At 50.5% G+C, this 16129-nt stretch overlaps 1 protein-coding gene across 1 annotated transcript in view; it reads right to left on the bottom strand.

Moving 5' to 3' along the window:
• Positions 1-8659: 8659 nt before the first annotated feature.
• The window catches only part of Shb (SH2 domain containing adaptor protein B), a 113732-nt gene continuing 106262 nt past the window's right edge, over positions 8660-16129 (bottom strand). The window contains exon 6 of the mRNA XM_075967289.1: positions 8660-9462. Within this exon, the coding sequence (XP_075823404.1) occupies positions 9279-9462 (184 nt within the window). The 3' untranslated portion in view covers positions 8660-9278. The remainder of the gene's footprint in view (positions 9463-16129) is intronic.

The raw sequence follows: 16129 nt of genomic DNA, 5'->3' as shown, positions 1-16129 counted from the left end.
GCTCAGTGTGTGCTTAACCTTGGGTACCAGCCCCTACCTGGAGATTCAAATTTAACTAGTTTGCTTCAGTGTTAAGCTCAGAATCACCTGAAATTGGCAAGTACCAACCATAGACACTTGGCCTTGACAGCAGCGGGATCTCCAAGCCATGTGGCCTTTAGAACCAGCTGGTATTTAACAGGCTCTGCATGAGTGATTGAGGGCACAGTACAAGCTAAAGGGACTAAGATGTCTGAAGGCGTGGCCAGACAATTCTGCCCCAAAGAAATGGGGGAGCTGAGGCAGAACTCATGGCCAGCCTGGTTAGCTAAGCAGACACCCCAACGGAGGTTCCCAGTCCAGTCCGAAGGCCGATGTGCTCCTAGACCAGAATTTTCATGGGAAAGCCCAGTCGGTTGTATTTGACACCTGTCTGCCGTTATCCTCACGTTATTTGGGTGAACAATAGTTCCAAACTGACATCCTGACCAGTGATAATGACTGGGGGTCCTGAAGGAAACCGGATTCCTATGTGAATGAGCTGCCAGCCCAGGAGAGGAGGCATGAGGCATTGTCTGAGGTGGGTGCTACCACGTGCTGAGTGTGATGACATCAGAAGAAGATGACATCAGAAGAAGCTCTACCAACTGCACTCAACCTGAAAGAGGGAGTCACAAAGGATGCCAGGACTTTGGCAAGGTGGCCTCAGGAAAACCATGGTTGAGGAAGAAATGGTCAAGGAGGGGACATCAGGTTGCCCCTTCTTCTGTCCTTGTTCTGTCCTTCAATGTTGCTTTGCCCCCAGGCACACCTAAGTGCCACACAGAGCCCCAGAAAGTTTGACGCAGGGCCAGGAGACACCTCATTTGGTATCTGAGTGCCGCATCCTTGTGAAATACAAACACATTTTTATCTAGTAGGAGCCTGGTCGATACAGCAACAAAGATTTGCACAGCACTGTGTGATTGCCAAGTGGTTACACAATGATTATTCCCTCTGATTGTCACATATTCTGTGTGCTCAGAGAAACCCCTTGACCTGTTTTTACCTCACAGACATGAGGCGGGGCTGTGCCACCTCCACGGCCTGGGGGCAGCGCAGAGGTGCAACTGGCTAGCCTAGCACTGGCACTTGTGTAGGCCCAGGAGCAAACTGCCCTTTACCCCAGAGAGCTATCCCCAAACTCTGGTGCCCAAGGGGAGCCTGTGGCTCCTGAGGCCAGCCGCAGATCTGAATGGAAATCGCCAAGCACAAGGGCCCAGAGATTTGTAGCAGTAGTAGAACCACGTGTGGACTGTATGATCAACCAGGCTGGGAATGCTCAACTAGACAAGCCTTCAGTGAGACCAGACAGCTGGGCCCTGAGGCCTGGATCCAGGACCTCCAAGATGTGTTGCCAGGCTGCACATGGGGGTCCTTCCTGAACCAGAAAGAGGAAATGAAAGGAGGAGACCAGGTGCTAGGGGTGGCGGTGCTGGCAGCCAGCGTCTTTTCTGATATGTTAATAGGCACCTCAGTCAGCCCTTTGTCCCCAGTTGGAGACCTTACACTTCCTAGTGCTCAGGATTAGGGCACCCCCAGAGGGAGGGAGCCTGTTTGCCTCCTTTCCACTTGCACTTGAGGGTCCTGAGGCCCTACAGTTCCTACCAGTGATGGTCACTTCTAGACCATGACGTCCTCTGGGTCTCCACTATCAGGGCCAGCTTCTGCCTTCCTACTGTTGTCTTTCAGAGACTCCTTTCTCCGCACAGCAGAGCCCTCAGTGCACGGACTGTGCCAAGTGCAGACACAGCAAGCTTGCCAGTCTTGGGGCCCTGTACCCGAGTTATGTAGCCGCTCAGTCGCTGACCACCCATGCTCCAGGCCTCTGTTTGGGCAGGGCTGACATTCTAGGGACACTCTAGTAAGTACGGGATGATAGACGATAAATAATGAACACAATGCATTTTTAATATTCGTGCAATAAAGATGCAGGGAGTTCATATTTATACAACAGAGATAATAAAGTATTGGGAAATAAACATTAACTATGGGGATTAAATTGTAAATACATGTATTTATTACTTAGATAATAGCTATAATTTGTAAAGCTAATTTGTTTTGTTTCTGTCCCCCCCATTTATTGTGTATAGGTGTATAAAGGCTTATGTGTGTCATAGCGTGTGTAGGGGTTAGGAAACTGCTTAAAGATTTGGTCCTCCCCTTTCACCACCATATTCTGGGGACTGAACTCAGGTTGTCAGGCTTGGTGGCAACTGCCAATACCCATTGAGCTATCTTGCTGATCCTTTTTGTTTTTGAGACAGGGTCCCATGTGTGCCGGGTTAACTTAAATTTGCTATGTAGCTGAGGCTGACCTTAAACTTCTGTTCCTCTGACTCCCATCTCTGAAGTGCTCAGATTACAGGAATGAGCTATCAAGCTCAGTTTATGTGTTTGTGTGGTGTTAGGGATAGAATTCAGGATTTTGTGCATGCTAAGCAAGCATTCAACCAACTGAGGTACATCCCCAAAGCCCCTGGAGTATTTGTGAGCCCCCGTAGCACGAATAATAAAAATCCAGACACAGATATTGGGATTCAAGCTGAAGATCAGGAAAGCTTGTGTAGCCTAGGGTGGCCTTGAACTCACCGAGTTCAGTGTGCCTCTGTCTCCAGAGTCCTGGGATTAAAGGTGTGCATCACCACTCCTGTATGGCTGACTAGTATGGCTGCTTTACCTTCTGATCTCCAGGCAAGACTTATTTATTAAAACACAAATAATATACTACCACACACACACCCTTCTTTAAGAGTTGAGTCTTTTGTAGCCCAGGCTGACTTCAAACCCAGCAAGTAGCCCAGGCTAGCTTCAAGCCCAGCATGTGGCCAAGGATGACTTTTAACCTTTATCCTTCTGCCTCCATCTCCTGAGCCTGAGCGTTGTGATTATAGGTGTCTGTCACCAAGTCACCTTGGCAGAGTGCTTTTAAACAACAAAGATGGGTTACTAGGGTATGCTGCTTCGAGCTTGCATCTCTAGGACCTTCTGTCCTTGCCAAGGTGTGAGCACCTTTTATCTGTAAAATGGACCCCACACTTAAATGTTTTTGAAAGTCTCTGTATTCTAGATCTTCTAACCGTTGAAGTTGCATGGTTGCTATGACCTCTGCTGTCTTACCTTGTTCCTGGTCCTGCTGGTGTTATCTGGAGGCTGCACGTGTCTTCACTCGAAGCCCTGTGGGTGGTTGCTGATGTGCCATTTACACTGGAGGCACCAGAGCTTTCTGGAGCCTGAGTGGCTCACACAGCTGCAGAGCGACAGGGAGGACGTGAGCCAGGGTTGCTGTGTTCCCCTGGGACAGGGAGATAACGTATTTTCTCCTCCCCGGCCTCTGCACCGGGGGCACAGCTGTTCCAAGGATCTTTGGGTCTCTCAGCACTGCCTCTTGCTGTCCCTGGACAGAAGAGCTCCTGCTAGACAAAAGTCACACAAGGAGCTGGCAGCCGAGGTGACAGTTCTGCTTCACCTATTGTTTTCCTAGACTGAGCACTGAGCCCTCTATCCTACCAACCCCTTAGCTGGGGACAGTTGGTGACTCCACAATACGAGCCCAGGCAGCTTCCACCCTTAGTACCCGCTGGAGTTTGAAATCTCTTTGATGAAAGGGAACTGCTAACCCTGTGTCTCATGTTTTAGACAGGCCTGAATCATTAAGGGAAAGTCTCCAGGAGAAACCATGTAGCTTTTGTTTGGCGGGTTTCCAAACCTATATTGGAGGACAAGATGATGCCTCTCAGAGGCCACGATGGGTGGTTCACCTTCTGACCTCATAATGCACTTCTATACAGTTTCTATCTTGGAATGAAAAATTTTAAAAAATAACAAAAAAAAAAACAAGACAAAAACCCAAACCCAACCAAACAAACAAACAAACAAAAACGCCAACCAGTGGGGGTGATTTCTGAATGAAGATATTTTCCCACAGGGCCAGTTATGAAAAAAATGAATGTAAGTTAACTAAATTAAACCAGTGTATCACAGTCTAAGCCCAAATCCTCCGAGATTTAATAAGAAAAAGAGGTCAGAACCCCTTTAAGTGGAAAGTGAAGGGCATGAAGCCACAAGCATAATAGGTTCAATAAATAATTACATGTGTACGTGGAAGGCTGAGGAGGTTCTTCAGAACAGGGACTGAGCTGCTGATGGTAATCTCTGTCTTACTTATATTTATCTGAAATACAAATGTATTGGTAAGAACATTTGAATTTTCTAATCAGAAGATTAGGGACTTGGGAGGAGTGCTGTGTGAGTGCTCTGAGCTAATTTTTTCCCAGGCTGCTTGCTCCCCGCCCCCATCCCTATTCTTTTTTCTCTATAAGTGAATCTGGAAAGCTTTGTAAGAGTGTAGTGTTGTGTGTGTGTGTGTCTGAGGTGCCATCCTCCCTCACAGAAGAGCCAGCTCAGATGCCACATCCTCTCTCTCTCCTCTGCTGGAACACCCATCATCCACCTCCTGCAGCTCAACTTTTCTTTTCACTCTTGCTTCCAAGGGATTTTAAGTCCACCTCCATCTTGCTTTTGGCCTTGCCTTTTCTGAGGCTCAGCTGTAATGCAAACGAACGCCACATGAGGGCACCAGAGCCATGCTAGTAACTCCCACCCAGTTCGCCTTCCGTGGAAATGGTCTCCTAAGCAGGAGGCCATGGGGCCGTGGCTGGCCTAATGGCCAAGAAGGAGACAATGAGGGAACAGCTAGCTGATATGCTCAGAGGAGTCCTCTAATCCCACCCCAGCTCCCTAGAACGGTGGTACTGGCCAAAGAGATCCTTCAAGTTGTTTGCTCAAGAATCCTGGAGCATCTGCTTGCTGTGTGGCTTTGATCACGCCTCTGCCTCTCTGGTTCTCTACTTCCTCCATCCACTGCTTCCTCAAGGAAGATGCTCATTGCTCTTCTCAGCTACCCCTACTGGTCTGCGTCTATTTCATGCTCCATGTTGTTACACACGCGCTCACACACGCGCGTGTGCACACACACACACAACAAAAACCTTCAGACAAAAAAGTCAACAAGGTGAGGCGCTTTCTTCTCCCCTTAGGACTTCCTGGTTACAGATCAGTGACACTTGGGTGTCAGTCCAAGAACAGAGACAGAGAGACACACAGAGAGAGAAGTTCTAGGTTTTTTTGTTTGTTTTTCCTGTAAGAGGGAAGGCTATACCCTTGCGCAGGAAAAGCTGGTGGGTTTGGTGGGTTCCCCTGGTAGGTGAGGGCCCGCTGTGCCGCTCTGTATGTTATGGGGGGCTTCCTTGCTTCAGAAGATTCCAGGCTGCAGGATGATGTCACCGTGACCATGGTATCAGGGCAAACAACAGGAGACCACACATGGCTCAGTTTCCCAGCAGGCTCAAAGCCCTAGGTGCGTTCCATTTAAGCTGCACGCACACACAACTTCCAATGAAATCCTAGGAGACCCTGAAGTATTGCTGACACCACACTGGCCTGTCCAAGTCTCCGGATGGCCCAACACTTGACACCTCTACCTGGAAAAGCTTTTGCTTCTTCTCCAAGGCCCACCCTGTCCTGACTGCTGCCGAGCTGAGCTAGTCACCTATTGTCCCTGCCCTGGAACCCCCGTTATGGCTTGCACCGTGTCATGAGTCATGAGTAATTTCATGTTCTTCCCCTTTCCCTACCCCCCCCCACTGAAAATCTCCCGAGGCCAGAGGGGGGATCCACTTACCTCAGTATCCATCAGGAAGTACTGTGTCTGCTGAGCCAATTAATTTGTTTCCATTTAAGAAACTCATTAGGGAGCTTCCTCATCCTGCGGGAGCTGCAAGTTCCTCTCTCTTGGAACCACCCCTCTGAGGGATGGTGGAGCTCAGCTTTGAAAGGCAGGCGGCTATCCGCCATGATTCCTGGAGCTCATGGCTGTATCTGAGAGAAAGCAAACATGGAACATGGAACTTGGGTGTTTGAGAACAGGGCACTTGTGCAAAGGGACACACAGAGCACATTCCAGTTGGAAGGGAGCCATCGGGGTCTCAAAGGTGCCTCTGAGATTTGAACATATTGTCTCAGGAAGTGTAAAGAGCAGATGTGACAGTTTGTACTGAATCACCCCCCTCCTCCAGCCCTCCAGGGGCATCCATGGGTCAATTCCAAAAGCCAGCCCAAGTTTCTGATGAGCTGTCCCCAGAGCCATTGAGAGCACTTCTCCTTCCCAGACCCTCGGTCAAGTGACACTAAATACATAAGTGTCTTCACAGTTCAAATCTTTGTCCCCTGACCATTGCTATAGCAGAACCTGAGGGTGGGTATCCTGGTCACCAAAGGCCACCAGCCAGAGTTGCCCAGATGGCTTGAAGACTCAGGCCTTTTGCCTACAAAGGGCTGCTCAGGGAGTCTCTCCAGAATATGCTGGAGGGCCCTTCCCACCAGGAAAGTTCTTTCTTCCTGTGAATGCAATCTGGTTTTGCTGAGCTGCCGAAAGGGCCCTTGACTCCTCACTGCTCAAGGACGAGCTGCTGAGGTGGCCGGGACATTGTGACCAATAATGAAGGCAGCAAAAAGAAAGAAAGCCAGTCCTGTGGCTCTGAGAGGCAGGCCTGGCCGTGACTAGACGCCTGTGCTCAGACAAAAAGCTGGGAGAGAGAGAGAGAATGTTAGCAGCAGCTTCTCTCCTCCTCAGAGAACTATAGCTCATCCCCTGCCCCCATTAATTGGCGGGAGATTAAAAAATAAAAAGAAAAAGAAAGAAAAGCCCAAAATGAAAACCAAATCAATGCCACTACCCTGAATGTGAAGGTTTCTGGAATGGAAAAGCCCTTTCAATTGTTAGATGTCCAAGAAAACACGGACACACGCTGACAGAGGAAACCAGCCACAGTCAAAGGAAGAGGGAGGGGTTCATAAAATAGGGAAAATTCCTTTTAGCATCTCCCATCCTGTAGGCTGGCTCCTTTGTGTGCCCTGGTTCCTAAGGAAAGTGAAAGACTCAGCCTGGGAGAAACTTCAGGAAGACAAAGACTGGATTGGAGGGAGGCCAGGAGTCCCTTAAAGGAGCAAAGGCAGAGAGCATAGATGCCCTTGGACTGTGTCAGTAGTATTCACAGGGCCTTTGACTGTTAGGGACACCCCTTCTGGGAGGGCACTGTGGCTCAGCGCACTTCAGGAAATGACTTGGAGCCCTGACTCTCTCCCAACCTCCAGCAGGTCTCCCGGGGTGTCAGGTCCTGGCCTCACTCTTCTTCCTCTTCCTCCTCCATGAGGGCACACAGCTCTCTTTAGGCACTCCCTCACCTCTTCCCCTGAAGGACACTTTGGGAAAATGGTAAGGGAAAGAGTGACAGTTGTGGAGGCCAGCCTCCCAGGACGGGTGACAAGGCACTGGGTGGGGGGCGGGAGGGGGGCCCTGAACTGACAAAGGGACCAGGAAGATGACGCAGAAGGTGGGTCATACATGGAAGGAGATGCCAAGGAAATGGCTTGGCTTCAAGCTGCTGAAATCAATGGCAGCTACCCAAAGGTGGCTTTTAGTTCTGTTCTGCCCCAACCTGACAGGCAGCTTTGGCAGGTCTAGACCTGCCTCAGGCCTCTGAACACTGGGCCTGACTCCGTCCAAGGATAACCAAAACTGGAGATGACCAAACTGTCACCTGCAAATATTTTAATTCACAGCTGGGGGATAGTGGTCATCAATCTTCCAGTTCAATCAGTCCACCCAGGTGGCTAGCACATGAATTTGGAAGAGGTTCTGGAACCCTGCTGGTCAGTCAAGGACAGTCATGCCTCTCACGCTGCCCTCAGACACAGCAGAGGCAGGGGTGCTGGCTCATCTTCATCAACACCTTGACGGAAGTCAGAATCAGGAGACACCGCTCCGGACATGCCTGTGGGCATGCTTCCTGGCCAAGAATTAGAAAAGGGGGAAGGTGCTAGAGATGGGAAGGAGGGGAAAAATGATACAATTATAGTCTCAAAAACTAAAAAGTAAAAACGAGAGAATGGTGGCACTATTCCGTGTCTGAGGTCTCAGCAGGAACGCAAGAGGCCACGTGAGCAAGAGCATCCACACTCAACTGTGAGGTTTCCTGTCATCTCGAAAGGTCTAAGTACATACAGCTACAGAGGTACTTCTATCCATGTGGTGACCAAGAGCAGTCCACGTCCCTTGAAATAGCCCGAGTTTTAAGGTGACAGTGAGGCCATTCAGAGCTGATGGCACCACCAACCTGCTGGGCTGCTCACGAGCTGTGTGATCTCAGGAGGTGACCCCCACCCCCAGCCTGTCTTTTCCCCACGTTAAACACAGGGCTCAGTGTGTTTGACTGATAATGGGGAGAAGGCCCTTAGTAGACTGGGGTGAACCTGAGGGGTTCACCCACATTCGCCATCAGCTACCATGGGTAGGATGGGAGCCTGACAGCTTGGTCAGCTTTGAGGCTTTGGTCCATGGCTACAGACTGCACAGGGCCTGGCTCACATCTGAACACATGCTGCTCCTCCTGCTGAGGTCCCGGTCTCAGGTACCCAGGTACCCAGAAAGCTAATTACCAAGCCCTGGCTAGAGCATGCCACTCTCCTCCACAGGGACTGCCATGCCAGCAAGCCCAGTCCAGGAAACACATCTTGCAGGCTCTGCAGAGACCCTCAGGGATAAACTTTTTAAAAAAAAAAATTAAAAAATGGCTAGTAATATATATTAAATGACTATTTTATTTACACACCCTATTCATAAATAATTGCATCCTCTTCGACTGCACAATAGTTCCTTGACATCTAACGATTACAGAGTGTACATCTAGAAGTAGATGGGGGCTTACTCTGGCTTCTGACTTGGTCTCTAGTGTTTACACTGAATATGCACACCCAGAGACTCAGACATGCCCAGAGGGGTGGCTCCCAGGGCCTCCTGGGCTCCCAGCACCAATGGGAAAACCTTGCCCACACAGGTGAGTTCTTGACAGCTGGAGAACAAAGAGATGCAGGCCAGGGCTCGGCCCCGCCCTCTGCTGGGCCCCGCCCACCACTGGAGCAGCTCCACCTTTGTTCACCCTGGAAGGCATCTCTTTGGATTGCAAATATTTTAATTCACAGAAACTCAAGGAGGGGGTGGGGCACGGGCTGGGGTGGTGCGGCAGCAGACCGTCCCTCTTCACCCTGTAAGTGACAACAGCATTCTAAGACATGCAGTGGTGTGCCAGGACCATACACACGACACACTGGACACCGATGGCAACACAGGGAGCCGGCCGGTGCCCTGCGGCTCCTCCAAGGATCAGGCTTGGTCACAGAGCAGGGTGAGGCTGGTCCTCTCACAGAGTCCGCACAGCCACTGGGTAGAGCAGGGACAAGTGCTCCGCCCCTTTGATGGGCAGCTTCCTGGTGGTGTAGTAGTGGATGACTTCCGGGACACTGTCGAAAGGGGGGCTGTTCTGACCCAGAACATACTTCTCTTTGGTCTTGGCCAGTTTCATGTGCATGAAGCCCTGGTTGCTCCTGCAAAGGAAACGCGGATGTCAGAAGTGTGTGGTGTCTGAGGGGCAGGGAGGCACTCTTAGGGAGCCACAGGCTCCTGCTTCTGTATGTGCATGTTCTCCCCAGGGGTCTAAAACAAGGGGTCCCAGCCACACCCAGGTGCACCCTCCACTCCAGCATCTGATTGGGGTACAGGGATTAACCACTGCTAATGGAAAGACTTTGTATCTGGAAGGTTCTAGGATTGGAGGTTTTACCCAGCCCTTCTGCTTGGACCTGTTTAAACCCTGCAGTTATACAAGACATCCCACACTGAGAGGCGGCCTTGGCCAGTGTGGTATATATCAAGAGCAGACAAACTATTCTTTTCTTAGACAGAGGATAACTGTCTCAGGAAAGGGGCAACTCATCCAGGAACCACACTTCCTAGGGCAGTCAGCCACACGACAAGCTACATAGCCAATGGAATGTGGGAAGCTTTGCTCTCTACCCAGCAGTCTCCCAGGCACCCAAGGCAGAGTTCCTTCCTTCACATCAGTGGCCTGAGGACAGTGCAGACTCTACCTGCACTTGACTTTCTGAGCTGTGGCAACACATGTCCCACCCCAATACAGTTCCCCAAGAGCTCTGAAGAGCAGGGCCAGGCCTCTGTGCCCACTCCCCTTGTTTCAGATCTGAACAGAACTTAAACCAAAGTAGAGGCAGTGGCAGATTCCGACCACGTGTCCTGGCCCATCACAGTCTGGCAGTGGGTACAGGTCATGGAGGATTGCTGGCATTGTATCCCAGAAGACCCCTCCCATTTGAGGTCATGCGTTTGCTCACACATGCCTCCATCACCCTGCCGCCCCTGTGCAGGCTGCATGCTACTTCCTGTTCACTCACCCAAGCCTGACCCATGCCTGTGCAATTTACCCAGTGCCTGTCATTTGTTAGAAACCTAAGGTTTCTGATTGGGAGTGTGCTACTAACTCAGGGCTCACCCCTGGTAACTTGTCAACAGCCCTAGGGACCCAGAAGTCAGGGCTACTTAAGGAAGCCAAGAGTCCCATGTGGGTTCTGGGGGGCTGTGGCCTTCCTGAGCCCCAGGTCCCTTTCTGGTTTCTATGCTCCAATGGGGTCCTTAAACCTGACCTGTCCTCTGGGTGAAATGGGCCCCCCAAAACCTGCTATGCTCTCCAAATGGGTAGAAGAAATGTCTAATGACACGCAGGCACCGAGCAATCCATCTGCGCATAATAATGTATTTAGAGATGTCACCCTGGGATTAAAGAAAATTGTTCAGAGACCAATTACATTTCGAGAGAGAATAATTCTTGTGAAGAACTGAAATTTAAATTGAGAGTTTTAAGAGTGTGATGTTCTAATTACAGAGCCTGTGGCAAGCTCTACTCCCAAGTGAAGGGTCACTACAGCTGAATCACCTCCGTGCTAGCGGAGGTGCTGTGTGGAGCGCTGGCTCCAACACCTGGGAAGGCGAGCATGTTGCACAGAAAACGTAAAGCGCAGCGTGGCCAAGGACTCGTGCCCCAGCATGATGTACAGCCCACAAACACCAGCCAGCTTGGAAAGGACCTGGAGCTGCGGTGAGGTGACACCAGGTGTCCCAGAGCCCAGCTCAGCCTGCCTGGTGTACAAGGGTGCCAGGAGTGGCTATAATTCATCACTATCCTGGGGGAATGTGTGTGTGTGTGTGTGTGTGTGTGTGTGTGTGTGTGTGTGTGTGTGCGTGCGCGCGCGGGCTTTGGGGTGCTGAGTGTGCTGAAGTCGTGGAAGCCAAGCCACCTAGCTCTGAGATCCTTCCACAGTCCCACCCGAGGGAGCAGGGGCTGACATCACAATTCCCACTGTACATCAAGGGGTCAGAGCAGAGCAAGGAAGTCATAAGGCTGGTGTTAATAGAAATTTCCACGCTAGATTCTTATGTCCTCTAGCAGGCAGCGGGTGGAGGAAGGTATGCCTCTATTTCCAGGCAGTAGCCAGTGGAAGGGCCCCACACTTCCTATGCACATGGAGGACTTGAGGTCACCACAGCAATCAGCAGCAAGGCCCACTTCTCTCTGGGGAGCAGGGTGGCAGGAGCAGCAGGAGGGCCTAAGCAGATATCCTCTCCATGCAGAGCCTCCATGGCCCTGGTGCCAACCTCACCAGGCAATGGCAGATCAGAGAGCAGAGGGGTGGGGAGGAAGACCATACACAAAACTGTCCCAGGAACCAGGATTGGCCTATCCCAACTGGTGAAGCTCCAGGTCATGAAGACAGGATGGTGACCCCACCCTAAGAGGTTCTTGCATCTTCAGTCACTTCAAAGGTCACGTGACACCGAGTGCATGCATGCACACACTGAAGTACGGGGTGGTATCATAGCTTGGCTGGTTATAAGAGATTAAAAATGCCAGGTGGTGGTGGTGCACACCTTTAATCCCAGCACTTGGGAGGCAGAGGCAGGCAGATAGATCTGTGAGTTCGAGGTCACAAGAGCTAGTTCCAGGACAGCTAGGACTGTTACACAGAGAAACCCTGTCTCAACCAACCAACCAACCAAACAACCAACCAAACAACCAAACAAACTAGGGGTGGCTTTAACCACTTGTAGCACTGCACAGACAGTAGCAGCTGTGCTGGCTCTTTTTTTTTTTTACTGTCTTCTTGACATAACGTGGAACCACCACGCAGATTCTCTGCTCGACTGTGGATGTGGTGTGTATGATCCGCTCTAATTTCTGTCTGGACATGCCCTTAACGAGGACCTGGAACTGCAAGTCAAATATTTAAGCCTTCCTTCCCAAGTATCTTTTGTTCTGGTTTCTTGTGGCTGCTCACAGCGAGATGCTTTAGTGAAAAGTTGCCTGTGGCCACTGTACCCTCCTCACCCCTTAGATACCCTGGAGGAAACAGGCCAGAGGGGAGGGCTCTAGGCAGATCCTGCTCCTACCCTCAAGGCACAGAACAGCACAAGGACGGCAGGGTGGTTCTGGGATGGCACCTTTCCCGGGGAGCTCTGACAGGCTCCTGCCAACTGTTTCTTTGTTGGTTCCATCTCCTTTGATAGGACATCTTGTGAGAGCACAGTCACAATTAGGGGTGTTTCTGGTGGGTGACCTGTCTAATGAGTCTTGTAAGGCCCAGGGAGGCAGGGTGCTTGGGTTGTCAGGGCACTTAGATCGCTCATTACCATCACAAAAAGCACCTCCTTGTCACTGTCCCCAGGATTAGCAAGCATGCCTGGCGTGTGCTGGCCTAATAACAGGCCCCACCTCGCCTCCTAATCATGAGCTTTAATAAAACATCACTCAGCCCACAGCTGCCCGCCGCTAGCCAGGGTGCGGGGCCTCACCTCTTGCTTTTAGACCTAATTGCTTGATGCATATTTCATGAAGAATCCTGGGTAATAGTTATGTTAAATCGTTTCTTTTCATGATGAAATGACTTAAAAACACTTGCATATAATATTTATGTGGGAGAAAGGAGGAAATAGCCCTGGGACTAGCACGGCAGGACCAGCCACAGGAGTCCGCACAGAGCGTTTCTGCTCCGCCCTGACTTTGAGTCAAGTGCTTGAATTCTTTTTTAGCTCTGGATCATCATACATGGTTCCCAATGTCAATTCAAAATTCAAGATACTAGTCCTTAAACCTTACCAGACTCAGAGCTAAGCTTACATATGTAGCATCACTTGCAGATGGGGAAACTGAGGCTCAGAAAAGACGGGGCCAGGATTTGGATCCGAATCCTTCCTTTCTCTCTTCCTCCAGAAACATAGCCCAGGATGGCCTCAAACTTGCTATGTAGTGAAGGATGACCTTGGGCTCCCAGTTGGCTCTGCCAACTCTCAAGTGGCAGAATAAGATTGTCTTCAACCATGCCTGGCCTCAAACCTACGTCCCTTGGACTCAGCAGCCTGAGCGCCCACTGTGACCTCCGATGCCCAGCTGGAAGGGTCCATGTGGGTGTTTGAACTTGTCCTGCCTGAGAGAAAGCTTTGTGAGACCTACAGTTGGCTACCCTATCTGCTCACTGTAATGCTTCCCAGATGAACGGACTCTAGCCTGCAGCCAAGGCTTTCCAGGAATTCTACCCTTTCTCCACTGGCTGACTAGTCAGGGTCTGCCTGGAGCACGGAACTGAGGCCCTGACTCCTCCCCAGCTGCAAGCTCTGGAGGGCAGGCTGGAGAGTGAGCCCAGAAAGGTTTGGGGGTGATGTGGGGTGGGGCTGTCAGAGAACAGTCCTGTGAGGTGGGTACACAGATCCATAACTCTCAAAGCATGTCATTCTCTTCAGGGCTCAGACTTCTTTGGAGTTCAAAAGTCATGTCTGGGATCCCTGAGCTGGCCACTGCCCTTTGCATGGGCTCACATGCATACGCAAAAACCACAAATATGGGCTGGAGAGATGGCTCAGTGGTTAAGAGCATCGCCTGCTCTTCCAAAGATCCTGAGTTCAATTCCCGGCAACCACATGGTGGCTCAAAACCATCTGTAATGAGGTCTGGTGCCCTCTTCTGGCCTGCAGGCATACACACACACAAAACAATGTATACATAATAAGTAAATAAATAAATATTAAAAAAAAACCACAAATACAAGACCAGTTTCTTCCCTATGTTTTGTTTTCCTGAAGGGTGCAGCCATGCATTTTAAATGCATTCAACAATGTAAGAAGATGGATAGTCCACAGCCCCTTCCTTCACAATAGAGAAAGAACTAAGCTTCGAGGCCTGAGAGGACAGGTTTGGTACACAGGACACACCATCTGCCCATGACGGACAAGGACATTGATGCTAAACTGACAGGAAGCGAGGTTCTGCTCTAAAGACAAGCCTCTGGGACGTTAGGAGACAGACTGGCTTGGAAGGTAACCATGGTCTAGTCCCTCCACGGCCACAGTGACAGCCAGTTTCACAACTCAGACCGCTATTCCCCTCTCACCCTTCCAGGCATGGTCTTGCTGGGAGCCCAGGCTGGCTTTGAATTCATGATCTTCCTGCTTCTAAAAGTACCTGGGATTTTATGAAGGGAAACCCAGGTATCTCCACCTACTCTGACTCTGAGGGACACGGGGCTGGGACTGCATCTCTAGGGAAACCCTCCGCACATCGTGAAACATGTGCTCCAGCAGGGCACATGTTCCGCCAGGAGACTTGAGCACAGGATCACCAGTCATCCACTGTATGGCTGCCCTGCAGGGTTTATATACCCTCACAACCAGGCCTCCTAGCCTTAACTTTCTGGGTGGAGAAACAGTCAGTTGAAGCTAACTGCCTAAGGAGTAAGCCTTTCATCTCTCCTGGTGACACTTTAGACTAAAGTGGGTAGAGACTGGCCCCGTGACAAGATAATCAGATGGCATTCAGTAGGTAAGACCTCAGATTTTGGGAGGAGGAGGGAACACATACTCCATGGGGAGCCACGGTGATCTCTATGGATACCTTCTAAAACGTCATGGCAGCCTTTTTTTGTTTTTAAAAAAGACAGGGTCTTGCCAGGTGGTGGTGGCCCACCTTTAATCCCAGCACTTGGGAGACAGAGGCAGGTGGATCTCTGTGAGTTCGAGGCAAGTCTGATCTACAGGGTGAGTTCCAGGACAGTCAGAGCTGTTAACATAGAGAAACCTTGTTTTTGGGGAAAAAAAAACAGAGACCGGGTCTTGGGGCTGCACAGATAGTTCAACAGTTAACAGCACTGGCTACTCTTTCAGAGGACCCAGGTTCAATTCCCAGCAGCTCACAACTGTAATTCTAGTTCCAGGGAATCTGACACCCTCACATAAATATACAGGAAGGCACAACAACAATGCACATTAAAAAAAAATTAGAAAGATGGTGGTGATACGCATGTTTAGTCCCAGTACCTGGGAGGCAGAGACAGGTGGATCTCTGTGAGTTCAAGGCCAGCTGGATCTATAAAGGCCGGCCAAGGTTACCCAGAGAAACCCTGTCTCGAAAAACAAACAAAAAAAAAAACCCTCTCCCCAAAACAGGGTCTTTCTGTGTAGCCTCAAATTTGGATCCCCCACCTCCCAGGGCTAGGAATTACAAGTGTGGTAACCACAGTAGGCAGTGCTGCCCAGGGTCTGATCACCTGAGATGCCTGAGAAGATCCTGACTGTTCTCTTGATTCATGACCAAAGTAGGTAGGTGGACTGGAACTAAATACAGATGCCCACGCTACAGATGTGAAAAGCGAATGCCAAAGTGAGGGAGAAGCCTCACTTTCTGGACCACAGGGCAAGGACCCTGGAGCCCCCTAGACGGTGAGCAGAACAGCGTCCTTCGCTATGGACTGTGCTGTCAAAGTTCACACGCAAGCAGATGCCCTGTGAGTACAAAGAGGTGGGAGGAAAGGAATAGGCTGATCACCCGCTCCCCACCACCTCAAAGGGCCTTCAGAGACAAGCCAAAGACTGCCCAAGTCGTGAACAATGTCTAACCTGTACTTCCTGCTGAGCCAAACCACATGATTTATAGCCAGATAATTACCCTTTCAGTAAAGACACTGACGGGATCAGCCTTCCTCAAGCTCAAGTGACCCAAGTGAAAGCCTTCTGTAAATCACGGTGTGTCCTCACAGGGCCACCTTCAGGAGGAAAAGGCCTGCCCTCACACACAGAGAGGAGGCTGGGCAGACAAGATAGTCAGCGGCAAAACCCCACATGATGCGTCACCCTAGCAGCTCACAATGACAAGAC

This window comes from Microtus pennsylvanicus, chromosome 3, assembly GCF_037038515.1.
Source record: "Microtus pennsylvanicus isolate mMicPen1 chromosome 3, mMicPen1.hap1, whole genome shotgun sequence".
Taxonomy (NCBI): domain Eukaryota; kingdom Metazoa; phylum Chordata; class Mammalia; order Rodentia; family Cricetidae; genus Microtus; species Microtus pennsylvanicus.
Note: the sequence above shows the minus strand (reverse complement) of the source record. Positions and strands in the feature narration are given on the sequence as shown.